Here is a 20,812-nt window from a genome sequence, read left to right on the forward strand (position 1 = left end):
ACGCGAGGTAGGTTCCTCAGTTTCGGACTTCAAAGCTGCAATGAAGATCTACACGACCTCTCGCACCTCACAGTCTAAGCACCACGCTCCCGACCAACCCCGGTGAGTGCCGGGAAGCCCAGCTCCACACCACCGCCAGGGGCCAGCGTTCCAGGGCTACCGGCCTTCACGCCCTTCGGCCTGGGAAGACTTTATGCCCCGCCCTCACCGCGCGCTAGCGGAGGAGGGGCGGGGCAAGACAAGGCCCGGGATTGGTGGGCGAGGCATGTGGAGGGGCGGGGCGAGACAGCCCGACAAGGACGAGGATTGGTGGGCGGGGCGGTGGAGAGGGGCGGGGCAAGACAGTCCTGGACGAGGCCGGGGATTGGCGGGTGGGGTGGGGCGCGGGCCGCTTGGGGGCGTGGCCTTGGACACGTGGTGCGGAACCGGCGCCTTGGGTGAGCGGACCTCATTGGCTGGACCTTCCTTCTCTGGTGGGCGATCCGGGCCTCTGGCGACCAGGCGGGAGAGCTCGCGCAGCTGCAGGAGTCGCGCTCCTTGGTGTGGGAACGTCGGGCCCCAGGCCGCAGCCAGTGAAATCCGGCTGTCCCGAGCGCGGTCGGTGGTAGAGTCCCTAGCGGGGCCGCGGATCGGAAGGGGCCTCTTGCGCCGCTTCCCGAGGGGCCAGCCGAGCGTCCGGGCGGGTGAGGGGACCTGCTCGGCCGCGCCCGGGCTCCGGCCTGCGTGGCGACCTGGTGCAGGTGGGGTGGCGGGGAGCAGCGTGCAGCTAGTGCTGCCCTGGGGAGGTCTGTCGTGCGCTCTGCCTTCTGCAGACACGCTCAGGGCCTGGCTCGCCCTGGCACTTGAGGCGGAGGATTCCCCTGCGGCGGGGAGACATTCCCTCGCTGGTGTGGGCAGGCCCCTTATTCCATCACCTGTTTCCTCTGTAAAATGAAGTCTATGCCTGGTCCCCGGCACTAATGCCCTTGAGTCCCTGGGCCCTACAGAGGGGGCCACCAGTATGGTTGGCTTCTGGAGAGGCAGCCTGGTTCAGGCTCCGGGTAACAAAATCAGGAGAACCTCTCCTGGGACCTGTTCCTGATAGCCTGTGTTGTCTCAAATGTTGGCAGGGAGGAGTGGCAAAAAGTAGTTTCGTGATATGTTTAGGATGAAATTCTAGAATAGGCAAATAGGAGATCCCCACCCGCGGTTTAGTGAGGGTAGTAGTTCTCTGACTACTCTAACCTTCAGGTCTCAGGGGAAAAAGATTGAGACACTCAGAATTAAAAGAATCATTTGTGTGTATCGCTGCCTAGTTCATATCATTTCTCCTTCCCCTCTTACCAGCCTCTATTTAAATGTTGCTCCTCATGAACTTTGAGCCTGTCATATATTTGGAGGGATAATATATTGCTTTTGTTCTTTCCAACATACTGCGTTTACCTTAGTAAATGAGTTTCATCAAGTCACATAAAAGTGGTTCCATTTAGTGGGTTTGGTGTTAGTGGAGGTGAAACAGAAGTCAAGTACTGATTGGGAGACCAAAAATCGGAACCTGCCCGACCTGCTCTGCTTTCTGACAGTTAATATAGGGGAGGTGCTTTGAGCAGTCCTTGTGGTTTTACAGGGTAACTGAACAATCGGTATCTGTTTACTCTTGGTGAACAGGCACAGCTTAGACAATTACATCTTTGAGTGCTTTAGAAAGCCGTTAGTTAATTGACTAAAAAAAAAAAAACAATATTAATGAGATGATTCCACAGTGAGTTTGGAATTTGTGGTATTTAGTGAGCAGAAACTCAAAGGAAAAGCACCCAGTGTAGGCTGAATAGGCTTTCATCTCATATAAATAGGTGGCTTCTCTGTGTGCATTTTTGGTGACAGATGGCTAAAATTTGACTCATTAACACTCATAAAAAATGCCTCAGCAGCATTCACGGACTCTGTTCTACTTGAGACTCTTTCCCATGAATGCCTGAGCTGGGGCATTACGAGTTGGCCCAGAGTATGGAAATATTTCATGCTTTCTTTCTAGTGTCTGTGAGGAAGAAGGGGAAAAGGACTTTGAGAGCTTCGTGGTGTAATCTCCTACCCATACAGAAATCACATCTGCCATACTGTGCAGCTGGAGAAACTTCCTCAGTCTGCTGTGCAGCTGCCACACTTCATGTCACAGTGGATCAAGTCAGTCACCTATTTAGAACAGCTCTAGAGCCCTATACCAAGAATATGTGCTGTTCAACAACAGTGTGTCAGTGTGCAAGCATTTGCCCTGCACCCACTTCAGACCCATAAAGTTGTGGTAGGATCTTGTCACTTTGCTTCACTCAGGACGAATCTGCTCAGACAGCTGATCTCTTTTCTATTTCTGCTTAAGTCTTGAGTTTTTGAAGAAAGAGGAGAAACACTGCTTTGAAAGTCTAGAGACATTTTTATTTTGTCTTCATTCTGATTTTTTAAAGCAGTCCCATGATTTACTTGCCCTGCGTCTGTAAGATAGAGCAGGAGTCAGGGTCTCAGGTGTGAAAGCTGAATGTTAGTAAATGTAAGGGGGGGTGGAATATGTGTGCCAGGAATGGAAGTTTGGTTTTTATTTTTTAATTTAAACTTATGTTTTTAACTGATGCATAAAAACATAAACATTGTACATAATCATGGTGTGCAATGAGGCATTTCGGTGAAGTATGCCTTGTACAATGCTCAAATCCAGGGCAAATATACCTGTCTCCTCAAACACCGATCATTTTCTTATGGTAAAAACATTATGAAACCTGTTTCATGGGCTGGAGATATGGCTCAGTGGCAGAGCCCTCGCCTAGGATATATGAGGCAGGCACTGGGTTTGATTCTTAGCACCACATCAAAAGAAATCTGTCGCCTAGCTTTCTCCTGTGTAGTGCGTTATCATTACCCACACTTGCCCTACTGGACAATGGGGAAGTTTCTTTATCTTGGGTCCTTGTGGAGGTTTCTGAGCTAAGATCATTAGCATTCCTAAAATGAATTTATCTGGTGTGCCTGTGGCTCTCTTGGCTGTGTTCTGGGTTTGTGGCTGTTGAGACAGGATGTGACATTTTTGCTGAGATCTTGAAATGGTCATAGAAAGTGGACAGTTCTCTGTGTGCTTTAAGAATGTGAATTTTTTTTTTTTTTAATGCTGGTAAATTACTATCACTGGGAAGTGCCTATTTTACTTTTCGTCAGATTGTCTGCAACTCGGGGCCTTTCAGTTACCTGCCACTGGACACAGGGTTTTGTGTGGATTTTCCTTCTGAGAAAAGGGAAGGTGAATCTAAACCTCTGACTAGGTCCCAGAGATCATGACTCTGAAGCCAGTGACTTCCTGGAGAGTCCTGATGCAATGAGAGTGTTGTAATGCTGCCCAGGAAGGGAAGGGCAGAGGGCCCTACAGTGCTGATCTGAGAGCTCAGCAAGTGCTTCCAGCCACTTACCTCAGTCCCCACCTACAGGTGGCTGGTGGATTGTTCTCCTTTCCAAGAAGCTTCAAGTTCTGCAGTCTAGTGGAAAGATGTCGGCTCTAACTACCCTGTTCCAGTATATTGATGAAAACCAGGACCGCTACATTAAGGTAAGGGAATATTTCATCCTAGTAAACAATGAAGTTTACTTTAATTCTAGAATCTGAGAAACTTTCAGTAAGCCAATATGAGTTACACAATTTAAAGCAAGTATTAAAAATGTTACCTAGCAGAGGCTGAGACAGGAAGATTGTGAGTTCAAAGCCAGCCTCAGCAAAACTGAGGCTGCTAAGCAACTCAGTGAGACCTTGTCTCTAAATAAAACACAAAACAGGGTTGGGGATGTGGCTCAATGGTTGAGTGCCCTGAGTTCAATCCCTGGTATCCCCCCGCAAAAAAAAAAAAAAAAAAAAAAAAATGTTACCTACTCTTCTCATTACAGCAAAAGTTATACTTTTTGGCATTTGAAAAAAGTGTGAATATGTTTCTAGAAATAACAACTAATTTGAGATTTTGTTTAATCTCAATCTGTGATTTCTTATGTTACATATTAAAGAACCAGTAAATATTTAACATGGTCTAAGTTACTCAGTAATATTATATATTAATGTTTCTTGATGTTAAGTTGAAGAATTAAGCTTTAAAGTTATTCTGATGGACACATTTCAGACAAAATATTTAGAATCCTCCTTCTAAAAATTACACTTTAGAAAACTTGACTATTGCCAGGATGAGAAAAAAGCATTAGATATCAGATAACATGAGATATTGTTCATATCTTTCACTTATAATTTTGCTAGATTCAGAAACTAATTTTTGGAGCTCTGTATTTAAGTTCACATCACCTTAAATGATTAAAAATACACATCTTGACATTTTGTTGTTCCTCTTTAGTTCTTAGTACAGGGTCAGTACAAACAATTTTCAAAGTCTGAACAAAAGTAACCTGACAGATCTGTCCCCTGCGTCCATCAGCCTGGTCAGAGTGAAGCAGCAAGTCAGTTTCATGTGCCAGAAACCCCCACCCTGCAAGTGCCTTTCTCCCCTAAAGGAGCAACATTTCAGAATCCCTTTCCATTTGCTGTCCACAACAGAAACTTGCAAACTGGGTGGCCATCCAGAGTGTTTCTGCCTGGCCCGAGAAGAGAGGGGAGATCAGAAGGATGATGGAGGCTGCTGCCGCGGATATCCAGCAGCTGGGAGGTTCTGTGGAGCTGGTGGATATTGGGAAACAAAAGGTATGACCTGGCCTTGCAGAACCACAAGCCAGATTCTGCCTAGGGGCTGGCAGGACTCTGCAAGTACTTGGAGGACCTTTGGCTTCAGACGCTCCACCCAAGAAGTGTGGCCCTGGTGTAGAGCCTGCCTCTGAGAAGGATTGTCACATTGCTCTGGGGCAGAGGCTCAGTCCAGGAAGGAGAACTGCTGACAGTTACTCTAGAATAAGTTCATGTGATGGTCATTCATAGAGCATAGCTGAAATTCTCCCAGAAATCAGCATGCTTTCAAAAGAGGAAGCTTATCCTGTCACTTTATTCATATCACTTTAAAAATAGTGAAGACCCCACTCACACAGCACCGTGTCCTGAGAGAGATGGGGTTCCACGGGTCAATGGCATTTTAACACAGGATTCCAACAGATGAGAATGCTTTGTTTTCTGTGCAGTTTAAGTGAGCAATCTCACTTTGTGGACCTTGGTCTGCTAGTTTTGGTTTTGGATGTTTTGAGGCCCACGTGATTTGTATTTTCATGCCCTGTATTTTCAGTTTGGAAGACTCCTATATCACAGAGCATGAAAGCTCTAGTTTGTCTCTGTTCTTTTGCCTGATGACCTAAGTGTTAAGATGCAGTCATGGTCCTGGAATTTGGGGTGTGGCCATCAGTGTGCTCCCTTCATCCTGGTGGGCTGTGTGTCACTGATTCATGGCAAGGCCCAAATTAAAATTCAGGCCTCCTGACTCAGGGTCCACTATTGTTCTTTTTTAAGATTTTCTTCTAACAACAAATTCAATGATTGGTTTAAAACATTACAGCTCCCCAACAATTTCCTCCCATTCTTTGAAGAATAAGCCAAGTCTCTTGATATTGTTTTTTAATGAGAGCAGTCGTGACTTGCTCCTCCCTTTCTTCCCAAGATATAAAAAAATCTGGGTGGGGTAAATAATTTTTTTAAGAGTTGTTTCACTACGATAAATAGGTTTATTCCATCTAACACTGACTTCACAGGACAGTTGTAAAGAAAAGGCCTCCTATAAATGGCTGTTGTACATTTCAGATCATATTGAACCTATTTCAACAAGGAGTTGAAAGATTTCACCACTGTGGAAAAGTTCTGCAGAGACTTTTGCAGGAGGCGACAGCACACGGGTCTTCCCCTGAGCATGCTCGTGTAGCAGGGTTCCTTGTTTAGAGGCTGATGGCCTGAGGCAGGTGTGCAGAGAGCACCAGCAGATGCAGAAGCAAGCAGGAGTGTTTCCAGCTTACAGAGGGAAGTGAACACCAGGAATTTGGGTCCTCAAGGACTTCAGAACCAATTTGCCTATGGGCTCCAATAGCTCCTTAGAAAATACTGGAGTATTTCAGGCTCTGTCAAATAGAAATATATTTAGAGAAAATCTGCTGTCATTTAAAAGATCATTTTCCTGCTCAGGCCAGCTGAGCTCTGGCTGTGATCGCAGAGGCCGTGTGTCCTTTGTGCCCAGGGCAGGGAGTTTAAGGAACAGTTAGTTCTTTGTCCCCACCAATGCACAAACCCAGCCTTTGGTGCAGTCAAGTGAGCAAAGGACATTGAGTCCTCACTCTGCACACTGGTAGCTGCCAGGTTATGAGAATTACTTGGGGTAAATTATTTTACCAGTAGAGTCTACTGAGAAAACAAGTCATTTGTCCTTAGAGGACACCCAGCTACCCGCCTGGTTCTCTGACTGCTTGTGTACATAAAGCTCAGGAGCCCTGGAGTTTGGGAGGTGGACAGATCTAAGCCTGTCACCAGCATTGTCCTGATCTGATTGTCATTTTCATTTGCTGTTCATTTTACCTCTTCAGTGTAGAATGTTAATTTAGCTTCATTATCAATTCAGTTTGTATGTTATGTTTATTAACAGGTATTTCCAGAAATGGTGTTTTCTAATAGCTAGATTAATACATGTGTGTGATATTCTGGCTGGAACAGTCCTTTCCTCCTGTGTGAAGCAAGAGTGTGTGCACTCCTACCCTGACACTTTGTAGCCATCGTGGGGGCTTTCTGTTAGGATATAGGACCTGGTAGAGGAGGAGGAACATGAGCGAGTGGGCCCCATGTACAGTCGCAGGTGGAGACCATGGATATGATACGAAGGGGTAGAAGAACTGACTGGTTTGCCTTCCTGTCCCCATGATTCTTCTCCAACAAAGGGGATTTTGTGACTAATATCCCTGTTCCCCATTCTTACAGGATAGTGGACAGTTGATAAGGGCTTTGGGAAAAAGCTCAGAGGACTACTAATCATCACTACTTCATTTAGTAGGGTTTTAATATGAATTGTACTGCTTTATATCTTGATTTGTTGCCCATTCTGTGCATAATAGTAGTCTGCATACAGAATTTTAAAAATGTGTCTTTTGATTCAAGATTATAATTATTTTTAACCATTATATTTCAGAAAATAATGAAAGTGACATCCTGAATTCAACCTTCATGATACTTTATTATATAGTTTTTTTTAAAACTAGTCTTTAAAATTTTAACAAACTAGTTGGTAAATGTATTCACTTATACATTTATACTTAAAGGTATTCACTCTGGATTTCAGGGAAGGAAATTCTTGCTAATTAATGACTGTGTTGAACATTATGGTCTTAAACTGTGCGGTAGAAGTTGATTATAAGAACAGATAAGAAAGCCCATGTTTATTTTCATCTTTGATGTGAGTTCTGAGCTTATTGACAGGACTGCCCTTGATTGCTTCCTCTGACTCAGCTCCCTGATGGCTCGGAGATACCACTTCCTCCCATTCTGCTCGGCAAACTGGGCTCTGACCCCCAGAAGAAAACAGTATGTGTTTATGGGCATTTGGACGTGCAGCCCGCATCCTTGGAGGACGGCTGGGACAGCGAGCCCTTCACCTTGACAGAGCGGGACGGTGAGGGACAGTGCTTCCAGAGCTCACTGGCCTCCAGAGGAACAGTGCTTTTAGTGCTGGGAGGAGCAATTCTGTTATTTGAGTTTTGGAAAGTTGCTGATGGTCACTTGTTTTTTCCGCTGTGCAGTACAGCGTGTTTTTCACGTCAGCGGGAGGTTGGGTTCCGGGAGTCGCGCAGTGTGCCATAGTGTCTGGAGGTCCCGAGAGCCTCCCTCGCTCTGGAAGTGTGCTGTCCATGGCGTGGGTCTTCTGAGCTTCCCTTGCTACTGCTGCTCTTTCCAGAACAAGGTTCTGAGCTGAGGCTGTGTGGCCTCCAGAGCTGTAACCTCGGGCCTTGCCCTGCTGAGCTGGTCCCCTGCCTGCCCTGTGCATATAACAAGCATGTTAGACACTGGGAGCCCCGAGCCTGGCCTCTTCTTGCATCGCCCTTGGCGAGAGGGTTCTCTGCTTTCCCTTCTGAACTTTCCCTCACCTCGCCACAGGGCACTCCCTGGCCAGCTAAGGCAGTCCTGTTTGCACCCTGGCCCCCAGGGCAGAGCTCAGACCCTCTTGTCTAACTGAATGCAGAATCTGCCTTCAGGCCTCTCCTGGCTTGCTGTGGACCGCCTGTGACAGTGCAAAACTGAAAAATTGTTTAAAGCAGCATCTTTTATGACACTCCGTCCCGTCCCGTCCCCACCACAGTGTGATTGCTGAGGTACCAGGTTGTAGAGTTAGTCCTCTCTGTGCACTCGGCTCCTCCCTGGTGTCAGACCCACATGACTACCAGGTGGCTCCCTCACCATGTGAACCCACCTGCCCGGGAACAGGCTTTCTTGTCTTTGCTCTTCAAGCACTTGACTGCGTCCCATCACATACACCAGAAGAAGGGTCATTCTGTCCCCACCCTGCCCACCCTTCCCTCTGCCCTTCCTGGGACACTGCTGCTCCCACACTGAGGACCCCCCCCAGTGCTGGCTGGCATTGCTAGGCCCTGCCCCATGCTGAGGACCCCCCAGTGCTGGCTGGCATTGCTTGGCCCTGCCCCCCTCCAGGCCTTGGCTGCTTCACGACCCTTACATATTCCCCCCCACGTGACCCCAGCATGCTACTCCTTACCTGACACCAAGCAGAAGAGTCAGCTGACTGCAGATTCCCTCCCATCACCTGCCAACCTGCCTCCCCTTCCCTGCTCCTCCTCCCTCCTGTGCCCAGCCATGAGGAGCCATGTGCAGGCCCCAGAACCCAGCTCTGCACCGTGAACAGAATGCTCAAGCCACCATGAGCACCTGCTTGTACTCCAGCACTGGTCACTACTGCCAAGTCCTCTGTGAGGCCACAATCTGAGAACCCAACAGGTGGACATCCACATCTACCCTCCACAGACTAGTGTAGCTCCTCATACCTCAAAGAAGCTTCATTACAAACATCCAACCCGTGCACCTCCTCTTCGTCAGGAGCCCTGAGCATGGGGAGCAGGAGTGTTACCATTCACCTATGATCCAGCACAACCCTGGCCACTGTAGTTATTTGGTGTTTGTCACAGAAACACGCTCTATTTATTTATTTTTTTTAAGGAGAGCTTCTATTTAAGTTTTTGTGAAAAGCTGTGTTTTGTAATAAAAGGAACTTCCCAAGGTAACGATGGCTTTAAGCTTCATGCTGCTTTGGGGTAGGTCATTCTGAAACTGCCAGACCTTTAAAACCGTCTAAGGATGAGGAAGTGGGAGAACCAGCAAGGACAGACAGTAGAACTCGGACATGGCTGAGCCTGGCTGAGCCTGGACAAGCCTGAACCCATGAGCTGGGACCCTGGGACTGTGGAGGCCAACCTTGGGTCATGTGGCAGAGGGCGGAGGCGGGTTTTGAGTGATCTGAGATTTGGTGTGTGTTTTGCTTTGTTTTATGATATTGGGGCTCAAACCCAGGGCCTTGCTCTTGGTTGGTGAGGGCCCGACCCCTAGATACCCACTCCTCTAGCCCCGAGTTGCCTTTGGTGGTGGTCAGCTTCGCAGCCCAGACCCCAGTGTAAGTGGTCCTAAAGCAAGTGCAGAGAGGGGAACAACAGGACCAAGGACACAGACTGGAGGTGTGTCATGTCCTGTAGTTTTCAAAGTGGTAACTAAAGGAAGAAAGAGAGAAATGGAGAAGTGAATAATAAAAATGCAAGGTCTATTCTGTATCAAAACAGGTGTCCAACTTAGGGTGAGCTTTGGGATTGAGCTTTGGGGTGCTTTTATGATGATGGCATATGTGGTTCCTAAGTGTGACCAGGCCTCCTACCTGTAGAAGTCCACCAGCCACCTTGGGAGGCAGCATTGAAAGAGCTCATCACCTCCTGGGTGTTTCCTGGAATCACCCTGACCCAGCAGTGTTGGCTGGCTCCTGGGGTTTCTGATGTGAAGAGAAAGTCTTCCCTGACAGTGTGTGTGTGTATGTGTGTGTGTGTGTGTGTGTGTTGCTCACTGGAGATGAGCTCCTTCCCAGCTTATCGTGGTTGTAACTGATTTATGATTGCTGTTCTAGGCAAGTTGTATGGGAGAGGTTCCACTGATGATAAGGGGCCCGTGGCCGGCTGGATGAATGCCCTAGAAGCCTATCAGAAGACCGGTCAGGTATGCCTCCAGCTCTGCCCCCGTCGCATTCCACCCACTCACCAGGTTCCACCTGAGCAATACTCTGAGATCACTGGGCAACCTTAATCAGCACAGGTGATCCAGATTTAAGATCATAGCTGTTTTCAACTTAGAAACATGAGAAGTTTAATTGTTTCACAGATACTCAAAGGTCATACTATTGACTACTTAGCAAAGTCAGCAGGATTCAGCCAACACATGGAATGTGAATTTTCTTTCTTTCTTTATGAGGCTAGGGATCAAACCTAGGGCCTCATTCTTTCTGGGCAAGTGCTCTACAGTCAAATTGCACCCTCAGCCCAAAATGTGAAATTTCAGGCATTGATTATACCCATGACACTTGCCAGAATGCAGCAAGCTTTGGGATGTGGGACAGATTCCTCCTCAGCTCCCCCCTCCCCCGTTTATATTCTCTTAAAAATAAGTTGTTTTAAAAAAGAACTTCATCAGCTGTGAAATATGTGCTCGTTATTCAAAGTTGGTAAATTAGAGAAAAAAATTGCTAAAAATCCCAAACCTCAAAATACTCATTTAGTATTTTGTTTCTTACTAAACTCACTATTGGTCTTTACTCTAGTTGTGATCACATTGTATGGATAGTTTTCGCATCTGGCCTTTATCATGATAAAATAAGAATAAGATAAGCATTTTTGTCAAAGTATGGACTGTTAGCTATGAAAAGGGTCTCAGGCCCTCTGGTCTGGCAAGTGGTTTTGCATAGGAGGGAGCCAACCCACAGAACCACCTGCCTGGCACAGGTGCCCTTTGCACCGGGCATGGGAGCCAGGAAGCCTCACCCCTCCAGTGCCGCCTGGAGCCTCGGCCTTGCGGTGGAGGTGCCTTGGGGTCTAGGAAGTCCAAAGTGAGGGACAGTTATGTATAGTGGAGAACCTCCTAACAGCTCTATCACCCCTATTCCACATACCCAGGTACCAGGAAAGGTCTCACTTGAGGGTAGAAGAGGAGGAGGAGAGCAGGAGGGGACGCACGTCTGTGGACAGCACTGGGGGTGGAGGGCAAAGTACATATGGTGAACTGTGCTGCTGCCGGGCAGATTTGAACCCGGTCTCAGTAGACCTGAGTCTGCATTTGGGGCTGCTGTTCTGTGCCCTGTTGGTCTCTCGGGTTTCCCTCTTTCTCACCTGCAGCTTCCTTTTCTCATCTGGGGAGGGGACCACCTGCCTCACCCTGTAGAGCTGGGAGAGCACCTGGAAGATGTCTAGTGTGGCTGGTGGTGCCAGGGCTCGCAGTGAGGGAGAGCCTACTTGCAGGTCCTTGCGTTGGCAGAGGCTCTCTGTGCAACACTGAGGACTCTGGTGCTCAGGTGTGGATGTTCTTTGTCCCTCTGTCATAGAGGGAGCAGCTTGGGCTGTCCTGAACACTCCGCATTTGCTTTCACTGGGCGTCCACAGACGTCCCATTAGGGCTTACCCAGGCATGAGGCAAGGGCCTTCCCTTCCCTGCCCTGGTGCCCTGCAGACTACTGTCTGCCTGTGGCTATCCCAGGAGGTTGGGTATTTGAAATTTCAGTGGAGAGCAGAGAAGCCAACTCCCTCCTCCTGCCTTCTGTCACAGGACATCCCTGTCAACGTGCGGTTCTGTCTCGAAGGAATGGAGGAGTCCGGCTCTGAAGGCCTGGATGAGCTGATTTTTGCCCAGAAAGACAAGTTCTTTAAAGATGTGGACTACATTTGCATTTCCGACAACTATTGGCTGGGGAAGAAGAAGCCCTGCCTCACATATGGCCTCAGGGGCATTTGCTACTTTTTCATTGAGGTATGTGCCAAGTTCTGCAGCTCCTCCCTAGCCTTGAGTTTCCTTGTCTTCCTACCCTAAAGCAGGCACGTGCCAAGAGGCAGTCATACAAGAAGGAGAAGCTCCAAGCTTGGGTGGTGCCCACTTCCCAGGCTCCACAAGTCATTGTGGAGCCCAGGCACAGATGATGGGACTTCCCATGCTCAGAAATCATTTCAGAGAAACATCCAGCCAGAGCAGTGTTGTTCCTATGTTGCCTTGGAGAAGTGGGAAGAGAGGCCATGCTGGCCCATCTAGGAGGGCCAGTGTGCAGAGCACTGAGAACACCTCCTTTTGGAAGTGGAGAGCGTTTCTGAGGGCTTGAGCCTGAAGCCCTCAGCCCGCACTGAGTTACTGTGGGGGATCGAGACCCTCCCTAGAGGAAGAGAAGCTGACGCCTGAGCGAGTGTGGGGAGCCAGCTGGGCTCTGCCCTCACTGGCAACCAAGTAAGGGTGGCACTCCCCCCGACCCCACACAGACTCTGGTGATGGAAGTAGACCCCATCACCCAGTCAGGGCAGAAATCGTGGCCGTGGCTACGCTGAGCCCTCACCCTGGGCATCACAGCCTTCCACACATCACAGGTGACCTGGTGCTGGGAGTGAGTTCCCCTTCACATGGGGGCCTTGCCTTACCTAGTTAGAAGACTGGTCAGTGGTGGGGTGGATCTGAACCCAGGTCCTCAGGCTTTCCAGGTCCATCATTCATCTTGGGTATTTCCCACTTGGGAGATGATCCTTGTGAATGATGGGGCCTGTCCTTCCCCTGGAGGAGGCTCCGTGTCCTTCAGGGTAAGAAGGGAGAGCTTGCCCTGCAGCGTGCTCTCACCTGTGGCCAGTATTCCCAGCATAGCTGTGGCAGACATACCTGGGGCACCTGAGGCCAGCATTCCCACTTTTTGTGGCAGATGTTCTCTGGAGATGAGTGCCTTCCCAGCTCGTCATGGTCATAACTGACTTACTGACTGCTGTTCTAACCTATAGTTACCCAGGGCCTATAGTCAGCATATCCAGGATCATTTTTTCTTGTCTGAGTTTCCTAATTGGAGGAATATCTTGCTTTGCTCCTTGAGGGAACAAGTTTTGGTTTGGGAAATTGTCAAGTCTTATAAATGTTCTTGTTCGATGTGCTGTTACATGATACAAATAAGCTTCCACTAAGCAACCAGATAAAGTGGCCTTTGTTTTCATCCAGGTGGAATGCAGTGACAAAGACCTCCATTCTGGGGTGTACGGTGGCTCGGTGTACGAGGCCATGACGGATCTCATTGCACTGATGGGTGAGTGTGCACTGGCTCACCCTCGGTCGATGCTTGCTGCGTTGGGAGGCTGGCAGGGCTGCTGCTTCCAGGCTCTGCATTTAGTGCACCTCAGCATTCTTCATGAACCAGGTGGTCGGTTGTGATGAATTCCTTCCCTCCTCCTGTCCACTGTTTTCTTTAAAAGGTCCCTGTGCTCCATTTCTGACGCTGTCCTCCTCTGCTCTGCCTGGGACTGTCCTGTGCGTTGTCTCCACCTGTTGAGACCCTGCCCTACCCCGCACACCCCACTGGGACACCCCAGTTCCTGCCCAACCTACCCTTAGGAGCACAAGATGCCATCCCTCCTCTGACAGCAGACTACTCTCCTGGAGATGACTACTCTCCTGGGAGCATGGGCTTTTACTATCCTGGGAGCATGGGCTTTGGTCACTTGCCGTGGCTGCCTACACCTAGGTTCCCATCTCCCATGTGATTCTGTAAGCTCTCCCTTCCTACCTGACAGACAGAGGTGCCTCAGGTGAGGTGATGTCTTCCCAGAGTTGGAGTCTGCTCAGTCCCACTCCTAGTTTCTTCTCCTGGACTCCAGAGCAGCTTGTTTCTTGTGGGATGTCCCTTAAAAGTGAAAAGCTGGATGGTGTGGCCCTTTTAGAGTAAGCCTGCTTGGAGCCAGCTGGTCTGGTTGGTATCGTGGTGTGACTGAGGGCAGTTACCTCCCCCTGCTCCTCAGTCTTTGTCTAAAAACAGGAGTTGTGATAACTGACTGACTGACTTACTGCCATAAGCACCTGGAGAGGTAGCGGCTCAGGGACATCACCACCAGGGCTGTCCGTGCTGTTCCTGGCCTGTTCCATCTTGGGCCGCGGAGGCTGAGCTGTGGTCTCTGCGTTGCCTGACTTTCTGGAGTTAGCACTGCTGAGAACTGCTGAGCCTTTTAACCCTCTGCTTCTTCCCCCAGGCTCTCTGGTTGACAACAAGGGGAAAATCCTCATCCCTGGTATCAATGAGGCCGTGGCCCCCGTGACGAGAGAGGAGCATGAGCTCTATGACCACATCGACTTCGACCTGGAGGAGTTTGCCAAGGATGTGGGGGCTGAGACCCTCCTACATGACTTCAAGGTGCCCTGGGGCCCTGCCCTGCGCCAGCTGCCAGGGCTCCAGTGGGCCCCGCCTGGGGAGGGGCACATGCACACGTGTCGGGTGGCAAACCTAGAAAGGAGGGCACGCCAGGCTGGGCACACTTAGGGCCTTTTCGTGTCAGAATCTACTTTGACTCTGGAAGAACTGGAGGCAGGGTGCAGGGGGAACAGTGCCATCTCCTGCTGGCAGGTGGCTCCGCTTTCTCTGGGATCTCTGGGATTTGTAATGTGATCTCTTTACAGTGGGCCCAAAGGTTAGTTAAGGCGCCCTACAGGGCCAAGTTCAAAGGCAGGAGCTGTCCACACCTTGTTGACTTAGCTGGGGGTGGAAATTGTGCTGTGACTTTACTCTTGGTTTGTTTGAGTAAAGTTGGTTTATGAGGTGTGGATATCAGTTCAGCAGTTTCCATGAAGCTGACTTTAACTGAATTCAGCAACAGGCCCGGCTCTCTAGGGTGGGGATGGGAGCAGGCAGAGCAGGCTTGGCCCTTGAGTTTCATCTTTCCCTGAGAAAAGTGAGCACAGAACTCCAGAAGAACATGCTTGGGACCGAGCAGGGCCAACCCTGTGGGCTTGCCCAAGGCTTAGACAGATCTGAAAGAGGCCTCATCAGGGTCCTGCAGTAGCACTGCTCGCCAGCAGGGACAGGCTGGTGGGAACAGCAGAGAGGCAGAGATGTGGCAGCTGTTTGGGGGCTGAAGGGTCAAGCACATGCCCCCAAGTGTCACAGTCAGCTCCTGAGGCTGTTAAGGCCAGCGAGCTTCCCCTGGGGTGAGGGGCAGTAGTTCCAGAGCCCGCAGCAGCTCTAACCAGTCCTGCCAACTGCTAGATGGCATCTGTCTCCTCAGTGATCAAGCAAACATCTGTCATGATTTTGCAGAAAGACATCCTCATGCACCGTTGGCGTTACCCGTCCCTCTCCCTTCATGGCATTGAAGGCGCCTTCTCCGGGTCGGGGGCCAAGACCGTGATTCCTAGGAAGGTGGTCGGCAAGTTCTCCATCAGGCTTGTGCCAAACATGACTCCTGAAGTGGTCAGCGAGCAGGTCCGTAGGAGAGTGGCTTGCGGGTGGGCGAGAGCTATGTCCTCAGGATGTGGGGAACAAGGGACTTCACTGGGGCAAAAGCCTAGACCCTGAACACCCTACCTCTTGGCTCTTGCCTAATCAGTAGTCATAGAATAAGCAGTTCAGAAACTTCCCCTCAATGAAGGCCACATGAACAGGCATCCCAAGAAAGTGACCTTCATCACTGCTAGGGTAGCCAGACCTGATCTCTGACCTCACCCCAAGGCTTCAGGTCAACTGAGGCCCAGATCTGGTAACTGGGTCCACCTGGTTCAGAGAGCAGTCACCCCCTCCTCCAGGGAGGTTCCTCGGAAAGATGGAATCAAAGTCCTCGGTGCTGGGAAGAGGAGACTGGCCCACTTGCCATGTGTGGGAACTGAGGTTTGGGCCATATACTGGGTATCTCCTAGATCCATTTTCCACCTAGATGAAATTTAGCTCATGACCATTTTTATAAAGCATATTAATCTGCTAGAGCTGCCATAACTAAAGCTGACAGACTGGGTGGGTTAGGTGGCAGAAATGTATTACTCCTATTTTTGGAGGCTGAAAAGTCCAAGATGAAGCTTCCAGCAGATGGTGTCTGGCGAGGGCCACTCCTGGCTTGCAGGTAGTACCTTCTCTGTGTGCACATAGTGAACAGTGAGCGAGGCTGTAAGGGCACTAATCCTGTCTAACCAGGGCCCCAGCCTATGACTCATTGAACCTTAATTACCTGTACAAAGGTCTTATCTCAAAGTATAGTCATAGTGGTGTTTAGAGTGTCCACAGGCATTGGAGAGATACAAACAACCTTTTCTTAACAAAAAGCAAGTCAGAAAACATGGTTTTTCAACTTTATGTAAACATTATCATCACTTGGAACTCCTGTGTAAAGGGTAAATGCTTGAAATTTAAACATTGCCTTTACCTTCAGATAACTGAATTTTATTTCTAGATTAAGTCTAATTTCCTGCTCTTGTGGTTATGTGGATCAGTATTCAACAGCAGAAAATGAGACTCTATAGACTCATTATAGAATGTTATAGAGCTGGGGCTGGGGTTGTGGCTCAGCAGTAGAGCACTTACCTGGCATGTGTGAGGCTCTGGGTTCGACCCTCAGCACCAAATAAAAACAAACAAATAAATCAAGGTATTTTAAAAAACAGAATGTTGTAGAGCTGTTGTAGCAGACTTGTTGTAGATGACTGATTGTAGCCCAAGTAAATCACTAACGTTCCGTCACATGCCACGCTTTTTAAAGAGCATGTGTCTCTCCTGTTTGTGGTTTAGGTTACAAGCTACTTGACTAAGAAGTTTGCTGAGCTACACAGCCCCAACAAGTTCAAGGTGTACATGGGCCACGGTGGGAAGCCCTGGGTCTCTGACTTCAACCACCCTCACTACATGGCGGGGAGAAGAGCCCTGAAAACAGGTGGATTCCAGCTCCTTGGGGGCGGATGCCGGGGATCATGTATCTAAGCGTGTCTGAGGGCCTTGCCGTATCATGTTGGATGCATGACTGTTTTGTCTGTGGTGCTCTCCGGAAGGGCACGGGGTGACTTCCTCAGGCCCGGCTGCCATCCCCAGCATCTGTCAGTATCGCTGCCTCCGTGATGGGTCTCTAGCTCGAGGCTCTGAGTTCACTATTTCTCTCATTCCGTTTCTTCTAGTTTTTGGTGTTGAACCAGATTTGACCAGGGAAGGTGGCAGTATTCCTGTGACCTTGACATTTCAGGAGGCCACAGGCAAGAATGTCATGCTCTTGCCAGTGGGCTCAGCCGATGACGGTGCCCACTCCCAGAATGAGAAGCTCAACAGGTGAGCCTCCAGGGCGGGGGCCTGAAGCGGTGGGTGCCTGGAGGAGCTTCCCTCCAGCCTCTCTCCTCCCTGCCTTCCCGCCTCCCAGCTGCTACTGCCAAGAAAGGCCGGCAGGCGGCGTGATTCTGTGACCATCCCTGCATTTGTGTCTGTATTTGATGGGAGGCAGGACAAGGCGTGGTGACGGCAGTGTGTGAACCGTTCAGCCAGTGTTCTCCTACCATTCGTAAACCCCTCTCTACTGTTCCTTTTTGAAAAATTCCTGGTCACTGCTCACTGCTTGAGGCCCTTGTACACGTTCTGACTTAGGCAGACATGACAGGCAGGGCTTCCTCTAACCCACTGGATGAAGCGAGCCTCTGGGTAGTGGCAGGAAGGAGAGACCCAGGCAGGCAGGGTCTGTGACCAGGGCAGGGGGAAGTTCCTGGCGGGAGCTGCTGAGGACTGGCAGCAGGAACTCATCCCGGGGAATTAGGGTAGCCTGGACTAGCAGAGTGCAGCCCTGCAGGAGGGCCTGGGGCAGACAGGCCTGGTTCCTGGGATTCTAGCTGGGCCTGTTCCCTAGATCAGAGCCTTGGGTGTGACCTCCTGCATTCTTAGACCAGGACCAGTATTGGTTCTTGGCAGTGGGGTAGTAAAGATAAGCAGGACTTCCAGCCGAAGTCAGGGGCAGAGGGTGCGCCTGTGCCTTGGGAGGAGTCTCAGCAGGCCGGGGGGCTGTACTCTGTGACTCCCGCTGACGTGATGTTGTGTTCTTCCTCTCAGATATAACTACATAGAAGGGACCAAGGTGCTGGCCGCATACCTGTACGAGGTGTCTCAGCTAAAGGACTGACAGCCTGGTTTTCTGTGGACTGCCATTCGGAGCAGAAGGAATCCTGCCCTCTGCCCTGTCCTCTTCCTCTTCTGACTCGCCCAGGAAGTGGAAGTTCCCCTCCCTTTTCCTCTTACAGGTCACTCACAGACTGCCAAGAATGGACACAGGTGCATCCAGCTGTCGGAGGGTGGAGTTAGCTGTGCTGGCAGTTGGAAATGCTTAGTCATGGGGCTTATCAGGGACAGCTGAGTGACCCCCAGGGTAGGTTCTCAGAGGTGGCCATTGTGACTCAGCCTCCAGAAAGCAGCCAAGGTCCAAAAGCACAAGTTCCTCAGGAGGCACCTGCCGTCGAATTAGGGTGGACAGGGCTTGCCCTTCTCTGCCCGCCGCCTCCCTGCTGCCAGGCGTGCACAGCTGGGACACCCAGAAAGGAAATGGGAGAGTCCGAGGCTTCCTACACCATGATGGTCCCTCTGAGACCCTTACAGTTGTGTGTTTCTGTCCTTTCTTGAGACCTTGACCGTCTGTCTCCCCACTCTGTCATGGTCCCTTGGAACCCAGCCTGCAAGTGCTAGTGACAGCACCAGTGCCTCTCCGTCCACTCTGCTCAATAAAGTGAAAACAGAGCCTCTGAAGGAATTGCTGTACCTGGCTTAGGCCTGGAGCACGCGTGTGCTGGTGGGGTGCCATGGGGTGTGCTCGTGGAGCATGTGTGTGCTGGTGGGGTACCATTGCGTGTGCTGGTGGGTGCCCTCAGGTGTGCTTGTGGGATACCACCATGTGTGCTGGTGAGTGCCCTCAGGTGTGCTGGTGGGGTACTGTTGCGTGTGCTGGTGGGTATTCCCAGGTGTGCTGGTGGTGTACCATTGCGTGTACTGGTGGGTGTTCCCAGGTGTGCTGGTGGGTGCCCTCAGGTGTGCTGGTGGGTACCATTGCATGTGCTGGTGGGGTACTGTTGCGTGTGCTGGTAGGTGTTCCCAGGTGTGCTGGTGGTGTACCATTGCGTGTGCTAGTGGGTGCCCTCAGGTGTGCTGGTGAGTGCCCTCAGATGTGCTGGTGGGGTACCATTGCGTGTGCTGGTGGGTTTCCCAGGTGTGCTGGTGGGGTACCATTTCGTGTGCTGGTGGGTGCCCTCAGGTTTGCTGGTGGGGTACCATTGCGTGTGCTGGTGGGTGCCCTCAGGTGTGCTGGTGGGGTACCATTGCGTGTGCTGGGGTGGGTGTTCCCAGGTGTGCTGGTGGGGTACCGTTGCATGTGCTGGTGAGTGCCCTCAGGTGTGCTGGTGGGGTACCATTGCGTGTGCTGGTGGGTTTCCCAGGTGTGCTGGTGGGGTACCATTTCGTGTGCTGGTGGGTGCCCTCAGGTTTGCTGGTGGGGTACCATTGCGTGTGCTGGTGGGTGCCCTCAGGTGTGCTGGTGAGGTACCATTGCGTGTGCTGGTGGGTGCCCTCAGGTGTGCTGGTGAGGTACCATTGCGTGTGCTGGTGGGTTTCCCAGGTGTGCTGGTGGGGTACCATTGCGTGTGCTGGTGGGTGCCCTCAAGTTTGCTGGTGGGGTACCATTGTGTGTGCTGGTGGGTGCCCTCAGGTGTGCTGGTGGGGTACCGTTTCGTGTGCTGGTAGGTGTTCCCAGGTGTGCTGGTGGGGTACCATTGCGTGTGCTGGTGGGTGCCCCCAGGTGTACTGGTGAGGTACCATTGCATGTGCTGGTGAGTGCCCTCAGGTGTGCTGGTGGGGTGCCATTGCGTGTGCTGGTGGGTGCCCCCAGGTGTACTGGTGGGTGTTCCCAGGTGTGCTTGTGGGATACCACTGTGTGCGCTGGTGAGTGTTCCCAGGTGTGCTGGTGAGGTACTGTTGTGTGTGCTGGTGAGTGTTCCCAGGTATGCTGGTGGGGTACCGTTGCGTGGGCTGGTGGGTGCCCTCCAGTGTGCTGGTGGGGTACCATTGCATGTGGGTGCCCTCAGGTGTGCTGGTGGGGTACCGTTGCGTGTGCTGGTGGGGTATCATTGTGTGTGGGTGCCATTGCGTGTGCTGGTGGGTGCCCTCAGGTGTGCTGTGCTCCCTGTGCACACATGAGCTCCTCGGGGCTGCTCCTGGAGCACCCGTATGCTTTTTGATAGTGTGTGACGTCAGATCATGATCCAGCCTCAGAAAACAAGACCCAGGTCTTTGAAGGTGGGCGCTCGGTCCTCCCAGCCCACTGGAGTGATGTCCCTGGCCACTCCCTGTGCTGGCAAAGAACTGGCCTGACCCTGCCTGCTGCTTACTGCTGCCAAGTCAAAGTCATCCTTCTTTCACAAGAAAGAATCAGTGGCTGCAATTGATATCAAAGCCCAGGGTAAATGCTGACAAAAGGATCCAGGCTCCTTGGAGAACTGGTTGATCCCAGGGATGGGGCAGCATAAATACCAGAGGATCCTGGAGTGCCTCATAGTGGCAGAAAGTAACACCAGGGGACACGGGAGTGTGAAGTCAAGTGGAGGAAAGACAGGCTAGCAAGATTGGATTCTAACCCACAGCACGAATGCTACCCATGAGTCTGTGCTAATACAAAGGACAATGGATGAGTGAGAAGGTCAGGGCCTTCTTGTGGGGTGCCAGCAGAGCAAGGGAAATGGAGAATTACCATGGCGTGCCACAGGCAAGATCTCCCCACCCAGTGTGCACTAAAAAGGGCAGGCCAGAATATTTGCCTTTCCTGAAAATATCTCCCCAAGTTCTTAATCTTCAGGGGAAATAGTGAC

At 50.7% G+C, this 20,812-nt stretch overlaps 1 protein-coding gene across 5 annotated transcripts; it reads left to right on the forward strand.

Moving 5' to 3' along the window:
- Positions 1 to 430: 430 nt before the first annotated feature.
- Positions 431 to 18,704, forward strand: Cndp2 (carnosine dipeptidase 2). 5 transcript variants are annotated; one of them, XM_046448612.2, is made up of 12 exons: positions 431 to 540; positions 3,450 to 3,568; positions 4,553 to 4,696; positions 7,418 to 7,580; positions 10,086 to 10,174; positions 11,771 to 11,971; positions 13,184 to 13,268; positions 14,206 to 14,366; positions 15,267 to 15,431; positions 16,725 to 16,866; positions 17,105 to 17,252; positions 18,018 to 18,704. In XM_046448612.2, exons 2-12 carry the CDS (start codon positions 3,509 to 3,511, stop codon positions 18,085 to 18,087), a joined length of 1,428 nt encoding a protein of 475 aa, XP_046304568.1. In that variant the 5' UTR covers positions 431 to 540; positions 3,450 to 3,508; the 3' UTR covers positions 18,088 to 18,704. The 5 variants fall into 5 exon arrangements, with proteins under 5 accessions (XP_046304568.1, XP_046304565.1, XP_058436670.1 ...); XM_046448609.2 differs by having other exon boundaries at positions 444 to 597; XM_058580687.1 differs by having other exon boundaries at positions 462 to 604.
- The last annotated feature ends 2,108 nt before the right edge of the window (positions 18,705 to 20,812 follow it).

This window comes from Marmota monax, unplaced genomic scaffold (genome assembly GCF_021218885.2).
Source record: "Marmota monax isolate L192 unplaced genomic scaffold, Marmota_monax_Labrador192_F-V1.1 WCK01_AAM20220418_F8-fsc00060, whole genome shotgun sequence".
Taxonomy (NCBI): Eukaryota; Metazoa; Chordata; class Mammalia; order Rodentia; family Sciuridae; genus Marmota; species Marmota monax.